Consider the following 15,052-nt stretch of genomic DNA (forward strand, 5'->3'; position numbering starts at 1 on the left):
ATGGCAGACATGTGCTGAGAGTGCGTGATTAAACCTAAGTGGGAGGCACAGCAGGATGAAGACCTACCCCCAGTAGTTGGAGTAGTTGAATCGCCATTATGGTGATATCCCCCGCTGTGTCCCGTGTATCGGTATTACCGGGAAGGGCATAGATGCGGGGTAGCCTGAGATCCAGGGATGGAGCTGGGCATCAGTTTGAGGTGTGGAATGTTGTGTGGGAGTTAGTAGTTGGGGAGTTCGGGTTGGGAAGGGGGCGGGTTGCGGGTGTGGGGGGGGGGAGTTGGGGAGTTTGCAGTGGAATTTGTTGGGGAGTGAGCTTATATCCTCGCGCTACTGCGAGTTGGTCGGAAGACGAGGGAGGACAGAGGCGGGATGGGATATGGATGAGGGATGGGGGACCTTAAGATAGCAACCTGGAATGTCAGGGGAATCGATAGCTATTTGAAGAGAAACAAGATCATGATGTACCTGAGGAGGCAAAAAATAGACATAGCCTTGCTACAGGAAACCCATCTCACAAAAGAAAAACAAGAGGTGATACGGAGAAAATGGAAGGGGACCACTATTGGAACAACGTATTCGGCATGGGTAATCACTTGGATCGCGCCACATGTACCCTTCCAGTTATTGCAGTCCACAGTGGAGTTAGACGGGAGAATGGTGGCGATGTGGGGAATGTTGGAAAACCGTGAGTTGTGTATTATCAACATATATGCCCTGAACCAGGACACCGTGGCCTACTTTAAGGCCCTGTATGGTAAAGTCACCTTGTACCTGGGGGGCACGGTCATATGGGGTGTGGACTTAAATTGCACGCTGGATCCCAGGGTGGACAGATCAGATAAAAAAAAACTAGACAAGCCTACCCCTGCAGCCAAAACCCTGAAGACCCTGCTAAAAGGTGTTCAGCTAGAAGATGTATGGAGACTGAACCACCCACATGACAGACACTATTCACACTACTCCGCCACACAAAATCTGTACACACGATTAGATTATATGTTCGCCAACCTGGAACTCACCAGGGAGATAGTGAGATCGGAATACAAAGCAAGGGTCCTATCGGACCACTCACCCTTGATCTTAACGTGGCAACATCAGCCCCCCAGAGCCAAGATCCGACATGGCGGCCCAGAGCCTAAACACTGAAAGATAGAGTTCAGGGAGGACCTGAGAGAGGAAATAATAGAATACTTTGATAATAACACGGGTTGCGTAGCATCTGAAAGCACTCTGTGGGAGGCATTTAAGGTAGTGGTGAGAGGTGCAGCAATATCAAAATCTAAAGGGCTCCAAGGGGACATAAAAAGAGTTGCAAGAAACAGAGAGAAAACTAGAAGCAATTATAAATAAAGGGGACACCTCACAGGAAGATGCTGAAGCCATGAGCCAATTACAACAAGAATGTGGAGGACGTTGGGAGAGACTATGTAATTTAGACTATAAGAAATGCATAGAAAGGCAACACGCAGGAGGAGATAAACCGGGGAGGCTGTTGGCATGGCTATACAAACAAAAGACGCCTACGCTAGCAATGAAAGAGATTAGGGGAGAAAATAGCCAAATATTGGATACCCAAGATGGCATAAATGGGGGCTTTCTTAAATTCTACCAACACCTATACGAAGATACTGGAGGGGAGGAGGAGAACGAGATGAAAGAGACTATTAGAGGACATCGGGTTACCTAAACTGAGTGCAGAAGAGAAAGAGAACCTAGACGCCCCCATTACATTAGAGGAGTTAGAAATAGTGATCAGACAATTACCCACTAGCAAAGCCCCGGGGGCTAATGGGCTCCCTAGTGAGTTTTACAAAACATACAGGTTGGAGGTGCTCCCGCTGTTATTGACGATTTTAAATGAGGCCTTTGAGACAGGGAGACTGCCGGAATCCCTGAGAGAGGCAATAATTATCCTGCTTCTCAAACCAAACAAGCCTAGCACAGATTGTGGGTCGTACAGACCGCTATCCATGCTGTACCAGGATAGTAAAATACTTGCGGCGGTGCTAGAAAACAGTCTTAGACGGGTCATAAGCAAACTCATACATCATAATCAGACGGGATACGTTCCGTGTAGAAGCATAGCCGATGATCATAGACGGCTCCACCGCGTCATGGAACAGACAGATGGAGACGCAAACGACATGGAAATTGTCTCACTAGACGCAGTGAAAGCCTTTGATTCTGTAAGGTGGCCCAGGCTGATGGCGGCTCTGAAGGAATACGGAATAGGGTCCGGGTACCTGAGGTGGGTGAAGATGTTGTACAGCTTGCCACTTGCCAGAGTGAAAACGGGAGCGATCATCTCGGACAAATGGCAGCTCAACAGAGGCACTAGACAGGGCTGCCCATGGTCTCCGATGCTGCATATCCTCGCACTGGAACCCCTAGCGATATATTTGAGGTAACAATATGAAGTGGTAGGGGTCCACACTAAGGAGGGGCCCGCACCTAATATCACTTTACGCAGACGATATGCTGCTACATCGGAGGTACTCGGAAGAAAACCTGCAATACATCCTAGAGGTAATGGCACGATTTGCGTCATTCTCCGGCATAGCGGTCAACCCCAAGAAGTCGTGCATATTTCCCCTACGGAGATGCAAAGGAATTGCGCAGGATAACCTGCCAGTTCTACATATACCCTGGGAGACTAAAACGTTCAGATACTTGGGGATCGATATATATCATGAGGTAGGAGATGAACACAAACATAACAAAGAAAGCAGTAGCTAACATTGAAAACAGCATGAAGTTCTGGGCCGAACTCCCTCTGGCTTTGATAGGAAGGGTGCCATTGTTGAAAATGGTTGTATTGCCTAGGCTGTTGCAATTTTTTTGTGAATATCCCATATATGTTGCCCAAACGCTTATTTGGTAAGCTACAGAGTTTATGTAGAGGTTTTATCTGGCACAATACCAGGAATAGGATTTCCTTATGGAAGTTACAAACTGCATATGAGAGGGGGGGGGGGCATAAAATTGCCTAACTTCGAGATATACCATTTGGCCGGGCAACTACAGTATGTGGCTAAATGGCTAACTGAAGACACAACGGCAGAGTCCAGACTGCTGAGGTCTGAATGCTCACCGTTTTTTCTGAAAGAACTGATATGGCATTTGAAGCTGCTAGAATTGGGACGGAAGACATGGCGCAAGGCATGTCGGGTCATGGAGAACCCAACTTCCGTGCTCCCCCCTAGCCCCCCCAGGTGCCGCTAGTGGTGCTGAGGGGAGTGGACGAACAACTAAAAGACGATACGTAGGCACTGGGAGCCGGTGGGCATAGCAACACTGGGAGATGTGTGGCATGATGGGAGGGTATTGGAATTTAAAAGACTAATGGAAGAAACTGGAGTGCGCCCGAGACAATATATTACCTACACTAGACTGGTAAGGCAGATAAGATCCTCATGGTCTGAAATCGAGCTAGAAGACCAACCAGACAATATATGATATCTCGGAAAGAGGGCATGAGGTATCCTGGATTTATGAACTGGTAATGTCCAGGGTGGGGAAGGAGGTGACCCAGCTGAGATGGGAGTGGGAGGAGGACGCGCCATGCAAGATGGGTAATGGGGAAAGAGCTCAGAGGTACCGCAAGAAGGTGTCCAGGAACGCAAGACTACAACAGATTCAGCTATATGTAACCCATAGGGCTTACATGACCCCTCCAAAAGATAGCCCGATTTAAGAGCACAAGAGACACAAACATGCCCCAAATGTGGGGAAGTGAACGCGGGGATGATGCACATGTTCTGGGCATGCCCGGAGATTTGGAAATTCTGGGGGGGAAGGTTACCCACCGCATCACTGAGAAAGTATTAAGTTGGATGTGGAATCAGTGTGGGCATGCATGGTGGGAGGATTCACTAGACCACGTAAACTGAAACATGTGTGCAAACTTAAGGACTTGGCTTACATCCTGGCCAAACGCAGAATAGCTATGGGTTGGAAAGCGTGCCAGAGACCCAAGATAGAGGTGTGGTGGCATGACCTGCTGAAATGGACTGAAGCGGAAACTGCCCCATGGTATGAAGCGGCTTACGGGGGGGGGGATGATGAAGTGGGAATGCTGATGGCCTGGAGACAGTGGCCACATCATCTGAGTCCACCTGGGCCAGTCCTAGGGAACTTGATACCTCTGAGAGCACAGGAGGAGAGGCGCCCCCGGAGGAAACCTAATTAAAGGTGCAATGGAGTAAGCTCGAGTTAAGGGGGGGGTGATGGCAGTGGTAAATGCATGTTAATGCACATGTGGCCGCTAATAACTCTCATTGTCGGGTGTGCTGTGGTGTTTGTAAACAGTGAAAACAATAAAAAATGTTTTTAGAAAAAAACACTATTAACAAATCTTCCCATGAAAGAAGTATTTTTTTTATTTTATTTAGTTGTCTTGGTATTCTGGGATACACATCTCCAAATTAGCTGATAATAATCTGAAGATCATAAACCTTTTGAAAATGTAAATGCTGGAGTACTAGGATTACAACCAAATGACCTTTTCTTAGTCTGACAGTCTTGCTTTTACTCCTACTTTCAGCTCCATTCCTGCAGACTTGGGTTGTTAGTATAATTCTTTTCTATTACAATATCTTTGTGTGACAGCATAAAAATTGAGTACATTGTAAAGGACGCCCTGGATTATGTGAGGCGCTAGAAACACTGAGGCTGCGCCTACCTCCCTGAACCAACCTGTTACCCTCTTTTATTTTCTTCCAGTCAAGGAGACTGGGTGTGTTTTCTTTGATTGTTTGAAATGCTTTGTCCCTTCCTGCACCAGCTTTTATACTTTTTTGCTGTGATGGTCTGGTTCAAAATATACAAGTGCTACAAAGTTGTCACACGCTCCATGATGAGAATTTATCAGAAATTGCATACCTTTCATATATAGTAGTATACCTCTCCAAAAGTGACCTGCAAATATTGTCACTATTTTAAGAACAAACAGAGCAAAATATGCACCCCTCCCACAATGGCAGAGCATGGCTTCCCTTGTCCGCCCCCAGAAACCAGAATAAATGTTCACAAATGTCTTCCAGCACAAGTGCTCTGCAAGAGAAAGGTTTGACGTGATCCACTGCACTGTGGGGGCCTTACAATTCCACAGTAGGGCAGTGGAGCATGTAGGAGCTTACATCAGCCTTGCATCACTTGCAGAACCCTCAGGAAGTACCCCTTACACCTTTTCAGACCATGTCTTTATAAATGTTTTATAATTTGTGAGAACCTTAACCTCCCTAAATTTGGGTGGTTAATTTTTCTCCGACCTAGTTTGCTTAGGGCTAGTATGTACGTGCACAACCTTTTTTGTTCCATGTAAGAAGCTGTAAGGGGAGAACCCTGGTGCCTTTTTAGGTCCAGTTTGTTTGGTTCTGGGGCAGTCTTGGGTGTTGCATTTCCTTACTACTGGTGCTTTTGCTGTTTAATCCCAGCCCTCAAAAAGAGGAGAGTTTCCAAAATCTAGAACCACCTTGCAGAAGACCAGTCAGGCTCTTGGTTTCAGCAACCTTGAGTGCTCCAAACAAGAACTAAGCACAGAACAGCTAGCATCTTTTAAGGTGTGGATCACAGGATGTCAGTGTTCAATCCTGTGCTTGCACATGAGATGAAGGTCCAAAGCCCCCCTGGGCTGGATATGCTGGGCTCACGGGGCACAAGGCACACAAGAAGGCCATCAGGAACAAGTAACTCTGTGGGTAGCATTAACACAAGTCGCACATACTGAAAAGGGCATCTATGGAACACATGACAATCCTCCACTCATCTTCTCTATGGGAGCCTTGAGTCGTTATTTAACCCCATTTTATGCCAGTGGTATTCAGAGCAGCCAAAGTGTGCAAGCTTAACTACACACCCACTGCACCATACACCACCGTGAGCCACATGCTTCATTAGCAGTCCTAGGTACCATTTGACAGCCTCTTGTTCTAATCAAGGACTTGGGGGTGAGGGGGGGTGCAGGTATGGTTGAAGAACCTGTGTGTAATACCAATTTGGTCAAGAGTCACAAGCTTTCAGATATGTGGTTCGATGTGCACATCAGCTCAGACGGCTTCCCTTCGTTCCTCATCTTATAACCCATCTGGAAATGTTTGTTTGTTTATGCTGCTGCACCAACAGGAAACCATTTTTGGCCCATATGGATACAAACTTCCCCGAATTTCTTTCTCAGAGCCAAGTGCATATGTGTTTGTTTTTTTTCTTCTTTTTTTTCCATTTTCCCAGCATTTGGAGCCAATATTTTTAATGTTCAAGATTGATAACTAAATGAAAACTTAGGTGCAAGTGCCAAGTTTGTTTTCCTTTTAATTAATGACTGCAAATGAAGACTAAAGTGTTTGTATGTTCAAAAAACTGTGCTATACTGTTTGAGAATAGGTCTAACGCTATATACGATTAATATACGTTACCATTAATCTCTGGGCCCCCTTGTGACCAAGCTCATTTACTCTATGGTGATCATTTTAAGAAGCAATTTCTTAGTTTTGCTGTTTTTTCTTTTTCACAGGAAACCAGACTACAAACACAACAGTTGCTCCTGTGACAACAGCAACCACAAATACTACTACAGCAACTACTGGTAACCGATATTTTGTTTCTTGAATACACAGTATTTGTAACATACATAAAGCTGCCAGCCATGGATGGGATGTGACTTATTGGCAATGCAGTAAGATGGACAAATGGCCTGTGATGTTTTGTTGATTCAATCTTCGTAGGACAATATATCACAAAGTAGTGTGGGAGCCCCACTCCTGAGAATGAACATGGGTCATATACCCCGTTCTATGGGATTTCTTCCACTCAGGAGGGTCTAGAACAATATTTTAGCTCACTGCACTCTTCAGAGAAGGGAAATGTCCATATGCATATCAGTCTTTGTCCAACCCACAAGGGCAGTCCAGCACCGAAATGCTAGGCAATTCTCCTCTGAACAAGCCTTGTTGGCCCTCAGTGAGGTGATGCTGAGCCTCTCTATGGCAGAGTTAGCAAGGGGTCCACGTCTTGATTACCCTGGGTTACTTGGGGTGAAACCCCAAGTTTTTCAAAATTACAAAGGAGTGTTGGAGCCCCACTATTGAACGCGAATATGGGTCAAATACCCTGTTCGAATGGATTGTGTCCTCCCACGTAGTCCTCATCTTATGATATCTTTGTTTCCAGCTTTAGCTGTTTCGCAAAAATAATTCTCTTGGCAGAGAGGCACTGTGCGTCGAGACGGTCAACCTGATATTCCTTGAGTGCTTCAATCTCGGCTAACATCACCATAGGGTACATAAACTATGCGCAGCACCCGTTGGCTCCAGTTCTGTTTTTCTGCGAATGCGATTCCTTTGAGAATTACGCACGCTTCAGTTTCCTCCAAAAAGGTATCGAAAGTGGCCTTGTCTTCAGCTCCGAACATTCTGAAGACTGGCATCAAACAGTGCCGAAAAGGGAAACGCCAAAATGTCCATCATGGACCTGTGATGCTGGAAATACATTGGAGGGACAGGGCCTCCCTGTCCTTGTCCTGTAGTCCTTTTTCATTTGTGTTCTGTATCGTTTTCTGCCCAGGGGTCCATGTGGGGCTCCTGGCAGTCCAGCTCTTCCTATTTTTGGTTTGGTGTACAGACCTATGGGATACCATTATGGCACCCATGGGTGCGAGTACAACCCTGTGCCCTAGTGTGTTTTTGGGCACCTGTGCAGGGTATGGGCTGGTGGCAGCTCCATGCTGAATTTGACAGGTGCTCTGAGTATCATCCATTTTGGGATACCCAGACCCTGCCATTGGAATCAGTTGATTCCTGATAGGAAACAAGATGGCCCCTGTGCCCTCTTGCTTTCTATTGCCTGTTACCTTTTTTCCCAAAGACCTGGGAAGCCCTGATTCTGTCCCTTCCCCCTGCCTAGCTGTTGGGTGGAAGTTCCATATATGGTATTGTAGTGAAGTCCAGGCCAGACTGCCTGGAGACTTCCCAGTGACTGGATGTTGTGGGTACGCCCTGTTGGTGGGACCTGGGTGAATGGAGTGTGTGACCAATATGCACTTCTTGTTGTGGATGTCTGGTTTCTAGTATGAAATACGACTGCCCGAAACTGGTATGAATGCAGTGTGTAGTGTTGAATGGCTGGGTACTTGTCCCAATACACATTCCTTGTTGTGAGTGTCTAAGAGGGAGGAGAATGACCTGAATGCACTGTATGCCTGATGGCCGATTGACTGCTGAATGCCCTTGATTGGTTGCTTGAGTGTGACCCAGCAGAATGAATGGGAGATCAACAGTATATCTGGGGACCTCTTACTGCTAGAATTCATTTAGAAGCTGAAGTAGAAACTGACATTGAAAATGACGCTTGATCTTGAAGCCGAGCCCGAAGAAGACTGCTGTTACCTTCACCGCAATCTGAAAGCCGCTGTGACGTCGAGACTAATCCGAGAGGACCTGATTAGGCGCCCTCTTCCCGAGCTCATTGAGCACTGCTAACCTTCGCCGAAGCTCTCTGGAAGTCAGACCCTCGACAGGCTGCCGACCGCAGATGAGGACTGCCGAGGAGAACGAAGATAAGCAGCGGACGTTCCATCCACTGTCGTCGACCAGGGTTTGCAGGTTTGCTATAATCACTGGAGGCCTGTCAAAGCTGTATTGCCCAGAAGCGGGGACCGCTTGACGCCGTGCCGTCGACGATCGGAGCTGCATCGCTTCATTAACACATTTGATTCCCGGACGCTCTCGTCTGCACCGCCGATCGCCTTATCCCGCCGGAGAAGGCGAGGCCCTTGATACGCCGAGGAGCATCCACCGGTGGGTTTCCCACCACCCAAAGACCTTAGAGACACTGGACGACTCGACGCCCTTGCTGGGCCAAAGTTCTTCACCAACTCTTTGTGGTCCTGAACTATCGACATCGAGGGGCCCTGCACGCATCTTCCTTGCAGGACGTCGTCGACTAGCACCGCCAGGACCGAAGCTGCTGCCTTGATGCTGCCGAACTTCCATTGAGGATTCTCGATGCCAATTTCACGTTCTTCGAGGCCCTCGAAGATCCGTGGCTCCTGCTTTAAAGGGAGTCACTCAAGAAGGATCCCTCGACACCTCCTCGAGGAACTCTGCTATTCCAAGTACATTGGTGTGGTAGAAAAATTTTAGAAGGCAATTAGACTCATTGAACAATATATGGACTGGGCTTGTAGTATATCTTTATTTTACAGGTTGCCCTGGTGGGGAGTGCAGAGGGGGGAATCTCCACACAGAACTGTGTCGAGTGGTAGGGGCCAGTATTCTGCCATTTGTTCTAACCAACTGCTTTCCTCCTATGTCTATTGTTGGTTACCTTTTATTAATTGATTTGTGACATTTGACCAGGGTATAGTTGATGCACTTTAATGAAATCTGATAATTGTGGTATCACTTAGAACTGTATATATTTGCCATTGTAGATTAACTGAGCACAAAGTGAGTTATTGTGATTGTGTATATAACTTTGAACCTTAAATATATAAAGACTGTGTTTAACTAATAGTGTGTGGACATTCCTTTGTGGGTGCTTGGGGACTACAATGTACTTAACCAGCCTGCATCACCTCCTGAGAAGCTAGGCCTTGATTGCTCGCCCATGTTTACCAAATCTCGAATCTTGTCTGGGGTCCTCTGTGCCTCTCCTCTACCATATAAAGAGCAGGAGTACAGACACCCCCCTCCATTCTTTACAGGACCTGCATAAGATTTGTATCTGGTGCCTGGGCGTCAAGCATGTAACCGACGACTGTCGGTCCTGTCAGTCAATGACAGCTAAGGCCTTGAAAGAGTGCGAAGATTGGTGGGTAGGATTGGCCCCAAATCCCTGTCCACTCAATCTAAATTTGGGTCATACCACAAAAGATTACTTTTCTCAATAAAACAGATTTCTTCAGATCCCTAACATCTATATGCTGGTAGAGAGATTCCCAGACCCCCTCTTGTTTTGGCATCAATTAACTTTGGGTCTCAACCTAAGATACCAGGGCGATCCAGGCGTGGACCCCTTGATCACTGTTCTTAGAGAGGCACAGCTTCACCTCACTGATGATGCCCAACAAGGCTGAAACATGTGTATGGGGTTGCTGTTTGTACTCTTGTTCAGAGGAGAATTGCCTAGTATTTTGGTGCTGGACTGCCCCAGGGCAGGACAAAGGCTGATCTGCAGGGACATGTCTTCTGTGAAAGGGACAGTGAGCTAAAGACTTGGTAGAGTCTCTCCCAGGGGTTATTCACCCAAGAACAGGTCATTGGGCTGTGTTTGTGCTGGTAGAGAGACTTCCAGACCCCCCGACCCCCTCCCCGTTTTGCAATCTATATATGAGGTCTATGAAACCTCAGATGATACCCCTCCATGTAGTCTACAATTGGATACTCCCAAGTTTAAAAAAAATACTAGCATACGTGAGTTTCATTTCAGAAGAGACCAGGGTTAGGAAACTACATGACACCCTACAAACGGCTAGTGGGGTAGACTCCCCCCCCAGAACTAGATTTTGGGAAACGTGACCCGGTTGATCATGCAGATGCACCTTACAGAAGCCTAATGTCCAGAGTGGTGGAATTCCTGGGATGGAGTAGACCAGCTCCTGAAAAACACGACATGACTGACATATTGGACAAAGGTCCTCAATATGACCCTATATTACAATTCCATTTGGCACTGCAAAAAAGGCTTACAGCAAACTGGGAGGCTCCAGAGTCCAGTACGGGAGTAAACAAAAATCTGACCAAAAAATGCAGGCCATCCAGTAGCGGTCCTGGCTACCTCTCAACACATAGAACTCAGGAAAGCCTTGTAGTACAAGCAGCTACATCTGCCTCCAAGCAAGCTGCATACCCAATCATACCCGCTGATTGGGATGACAAACGCATGGAGTATTGGCCAAAGAAAGTCTTTTCTCCAGCATTGGATCTTTCATGGATTCACATGCTTAGAATATTCCCCGTCGTCAGACTGGGACCCCTCGGTACACATATATAGCCTTTTCCTATAGGAAAACTTCCGTCACTTGTGTCCTATCTATGTCCTTTTAGGGCCCGCCTACGCATGCTCCGTAGGCCGTCACGGTATAAGAGGCCCGCCCCCGCGGCTCCCCTTCAGATTTCAACCGTCTCCAAAGTAGTGGGATCTCCTTGCGTCGTCTTACCTATTTTGTACAAGGTTGTGTACTTGGAGTTGGAGTTAGGTGAATTTTTCCTTCATGTCAGGAAAGGCGCTGTTCCGTCCGTGCGCGACGTGCGGCTTGAAAAAAGTTTACGAGGGGGACGGAAATATGGATTGTATATATATATATATATATATATCTCCACCCTCATCCTTCGGCTGATAACTCTGACATATGCAAAGGGTTTTCTCAAAAGACCCTCAAAGACCGAAATCGACGGCTGGTGGCATGGTTGAATGATGGAGCGGGGGCATACACCCCTTCGGAGGTAGGCTTCACACAATCGGCGAAAACATCACACCGCGCTGTGGTGTCGGAACCACCGGCGAAGAAATCTCGACCGACGGAAAAAGAGTCATCTCAGAGTCATTCAGCTAGAGAATCTTCATCGAGAAAATCGTCATCTTCGTCAAAAAAGCATGACAAGGAAGGGCGGAAATCCTCCTCGGGTGATCACCATAGATCGACCACGAGTCGAGAGTCGAGTAAAAGCAGGCCAAGTGTGGAAAAGGCGGGACAGCCTAAACCACCTGCTAAGCCACCGTCGTAGACGGTGGTCCAGTCATCGGCCTCCACCCTACCACTGACGCATGTGGTATCCACCATTCCACCGACAACGACTGCGACGGTGGCCTCGTCAATGGAGGTTCTACAGGAAGCCTGCAGGCCTGAAGTTTTTGATCCGATCCCTCTGGATACTTTACTGCAGGAACAGGCAGTGTCGCTGTCCTCGGGGGAGAACAAGAGCGGCAGAATAGCTGGCCCGGCAGACCTCGGGCTATGAGTGGTTGACAAGTCGTCGACGAGGGGATCCGGAATTCTGGTGTCTGCCCCTCTTCTCAATCCTCAATCTGTTTTGTCGTTGGAGATTCTGTCCACGTTTCAGTCTTTAGTACAGTCGTTGGACCAGAGACTACCTCAGGTAAACCTGCCACAGTCACCCATTGACGAGCCGGGCCCGTCCCGTCTGCCGACTCACTTACGCACGCCAGTCTCAGCACCACAGGCACCCCAAGAGGAAGGTGAGCTGCCAGATTCGGAGTCTGACAGAGGAGCCATGTCGGATATCTCATCACCCCCCTCCAGGGATCCAACCTGGGAGTCAGAGGTGGAGTTAGAAACCCCAAGAAGCCCGGCTCACCCGTCCCCCCCGAACGATATTGCATCATTCCATTCTATGATGGAGAAGGCGTGTAAGGAATTTGGTTTGTCCCAGGAAGAACAGAAAAAGGACTGTTTTTTTTGTTCGACCACATGGGTAAGAGAAGGTGGTCAGTGTTCTCAATACCCATACTAGATCACGTGTGGAAGGAGGGTTTGCAGACAATGCGTCACCCCTTTTCGGAGCCGCCAGGTAAAAGGACGCCTTGAGAAAAAATGTAAGGCTCCAGAGTCTACCCCCAAGTGCTTATCCTCCCAACCAACGCCTGAATCGGTGGTGTCGGCGGCAGCGGCGAGGAAAGCGAAGGCCCAGCACAAGTGCACGACTCTGCCTGAAAACGAGGCAACACGTCAGGATGCCTTTGGCAAAAAAGTGCTATCCGTGGGAGCAACTACAGTATAGGCCGCAAACTCTCTGGCTATTGTAGCCAGATACGACAGAGAAATGTGGCACAGGCTGGCTCCGTTGCTGGATCATCTTCCGGAAGAGCATAGGAAGGCAGCGATGTTACTTGTCCGAGAGGGTGAGGAAGCCTCCAATCACGCAATAAACATTGCGGTTGAACTCGCTGAATCGGGCTTCAAGCAAGTCAATAATGGGGTCGTGTTAAGACGACAGTCATGGCTTAAGTGTACCTACTTCAGGCCAGAGGTACAATACAAAGTATTAGATATGCCCTTTGAGGGAGACCTTCTATTCGGAGAGAAAGTAGATGAGGCCCTAAAGGGAATGAGAGAGGACTCGGACACGGCACGTTCATTGGGTGCCCTCCAGAGTGGCCGAAGCTACAAGCCTTTTCGTCTCTTTAGAGGGGCTTCAGGTAATTTCAGATTCTCTGCGTCAGGAGACAGATCCTTTGGTAGGTCGACTTACCCCTCCCAGGGATACAGGCGTGCTTCCCAAACTGCAAACCGACGCCGGAACTTCCAGGAAGAGACCATCCTATCCGTCGTCGTCGAGAGAAAAGCAAAATAAAGATCAGCAATGACGAGCAACACACCGTTCTGGGGTGAAGAGTATCAGCCTATGTCGACGAATGGGAACGAACGACAGATCAATGGGCGCTGGACACAATAAGGAACAGGCATTCTCTACAATTCAAGCACAGCCCTCCGCACATTCCACCTGCGTTCACCGCTCATTCCCATCTGAGGGTACTGCAACAAGAGGTAACACTCATGTTAGCAAAGGGCGTGATAGAATTAGTTCCAACATCACAGAAAGGTCAAGGAGTCTACTCAAGAAATTCAAAATGTTCACGCTGCAAGAAGTGATCCGAGCCGTTCAAGAAGGGGATTTTCTAGCGTCCCTGGATTTGCAGGACGCGTACTTCCATATTCCAATGTGTCGGAAACACAGGAAGTTCCTGAGGTTTGTGATAGGGCGGACTCACTACCAGTTCACGGTTCTTCCCTTTGGGCTTAAAACCTCCCCCAGAATGTTCACGAAATGCCTGGCACCAGTAGCGGCCTAACTAAGGAGGCAAGGCCACCATGTATACCCATACCTCGACTAGCTGGTAAGGGGATCCTCCCCAGCGTCGACCAACACAAGTTTGCAAGCCACCATGCAACATCTACAACAGCTGGGATTTGCCATAAACTTCGAAAAATCCTCTCTGCGGCCATCGAGAACGTTGGTGTTCTTGGGGGCACAGTTCGAGACCCAGTCGGGGCTAATGAAGCCTTCCCTCGACAGAACCTCAAAACTCAATCAACTGGCGAGCAGACTACGGCGAAACGCCAAGCTCTCAGTGAGGAAATACGTTTCGGTCCTAGGGGCCATGGCATCCTGCATCCATCTGGTGGCAAACTGTCACCTATTCATGAGACCAGTGCAGGAGTTCCTCGCGGACCGGTGGACACAGGCCCAAGGATCGTGGTCAGACAAGATAATCATCATCGACGACGACAAACTGCTTCGGACCCTTCAGTGGTGTCAGAGTTTCCACAATCTGAACAACAGTGTACCCCTACAGGAACCGGAGTTCCAGCGAACCATAGTCACGGATGCGTCTCTAACTGGATGGGGAGCTCACATGGGCACTCTTCAAACACAAGGTCGTTGGTCTCAAATGGAGTCACTCCTACACATCGTGTTAGAGCTCAGAGCAGTGCGATGGGCCTTGAAGGCGTTCCTAAAACACATCAAGGGATCGAGAGTACGAGTGCTGACATACAATACGACGGCCATGTTTTATTTGAGAAAACAAGGAGGGACGCGATCCAGGACTCTTTCCATGGAGGCCCAGAAAGTATGGCATTGGGCATTAAAGCACGAGATTTCCATCGTGGCTCACCATCTCCCAGGAGTGAGGAATTCGCAAGCAGATTCCCTCAGCAGAAGGATGGCCCAGATACACGAATGGGAAATGGACACAGTTCAGCTGACGAAAGTTTTCGAGAAATGGGGTCACCCCCCACTGGACGTTTTCGCAATGAAGGAAAACAAGAAATGCGAACAATTAGCAAGCAGATGGCCTCAGGAGGGTTCCATGGGGGAGGCGTTCTCCTTCCCATGGACGGACAAGTTCCTTTATGCTTTTCCTCCGTTTCCCCTCATACGGAGGACAGTGCAGTGGATACGCAGGTACAGTTGCCGGGTAATTCTAGTGGCACCGTACTGGCCGCGGCAACCGTGGTTTTCCGACCTGCTTCACCTGTCGCTGGAACATCCAATAGCGTTTCCGAGAGTCCCGAACCTACTGTCCCGGG

General features: G+C 48.2%; 1 protein-coding gene across 1 annotated transcript in view; it reads left to right on the forward strand.

Moving 5' to 3' along the window:
• CD164 (CD164 molecule) overlaps nt 1–15,052 on the forward strand; it is a 693,925-nt gene that overhangs the window by 513,184 nt on the left and 165,689 nt on the right. Inside the window, exon 6 of the mRNA XM_069606541.1 lies at nt 6,515–6,586. Coding sequence (XP_069462642.1) covers nt 6,515–6,586 — 72 coding nt within the window. The remainder of the gene's footprint in view (nt 1–6,514; nt 6,587–15,052) is intronic.

The sequence above is a fragment of the Ambystoma mexicanum genome, chromosome 4p (genome assembly GCF_040938575.1).
Source record: "Ambystoma mexicanum isolate Mex_15411 chromosome 4p, UKY_AmexF1_1, whole genome shotgun sequence".
Classification (NCBI taxonomy): domain Eukaryota; kingdom Metazoa; phylum Chordata; class Amphibia; order Caudata; family Ambystomatidae; genus Ambystoma; species Ambystoma mexicanum.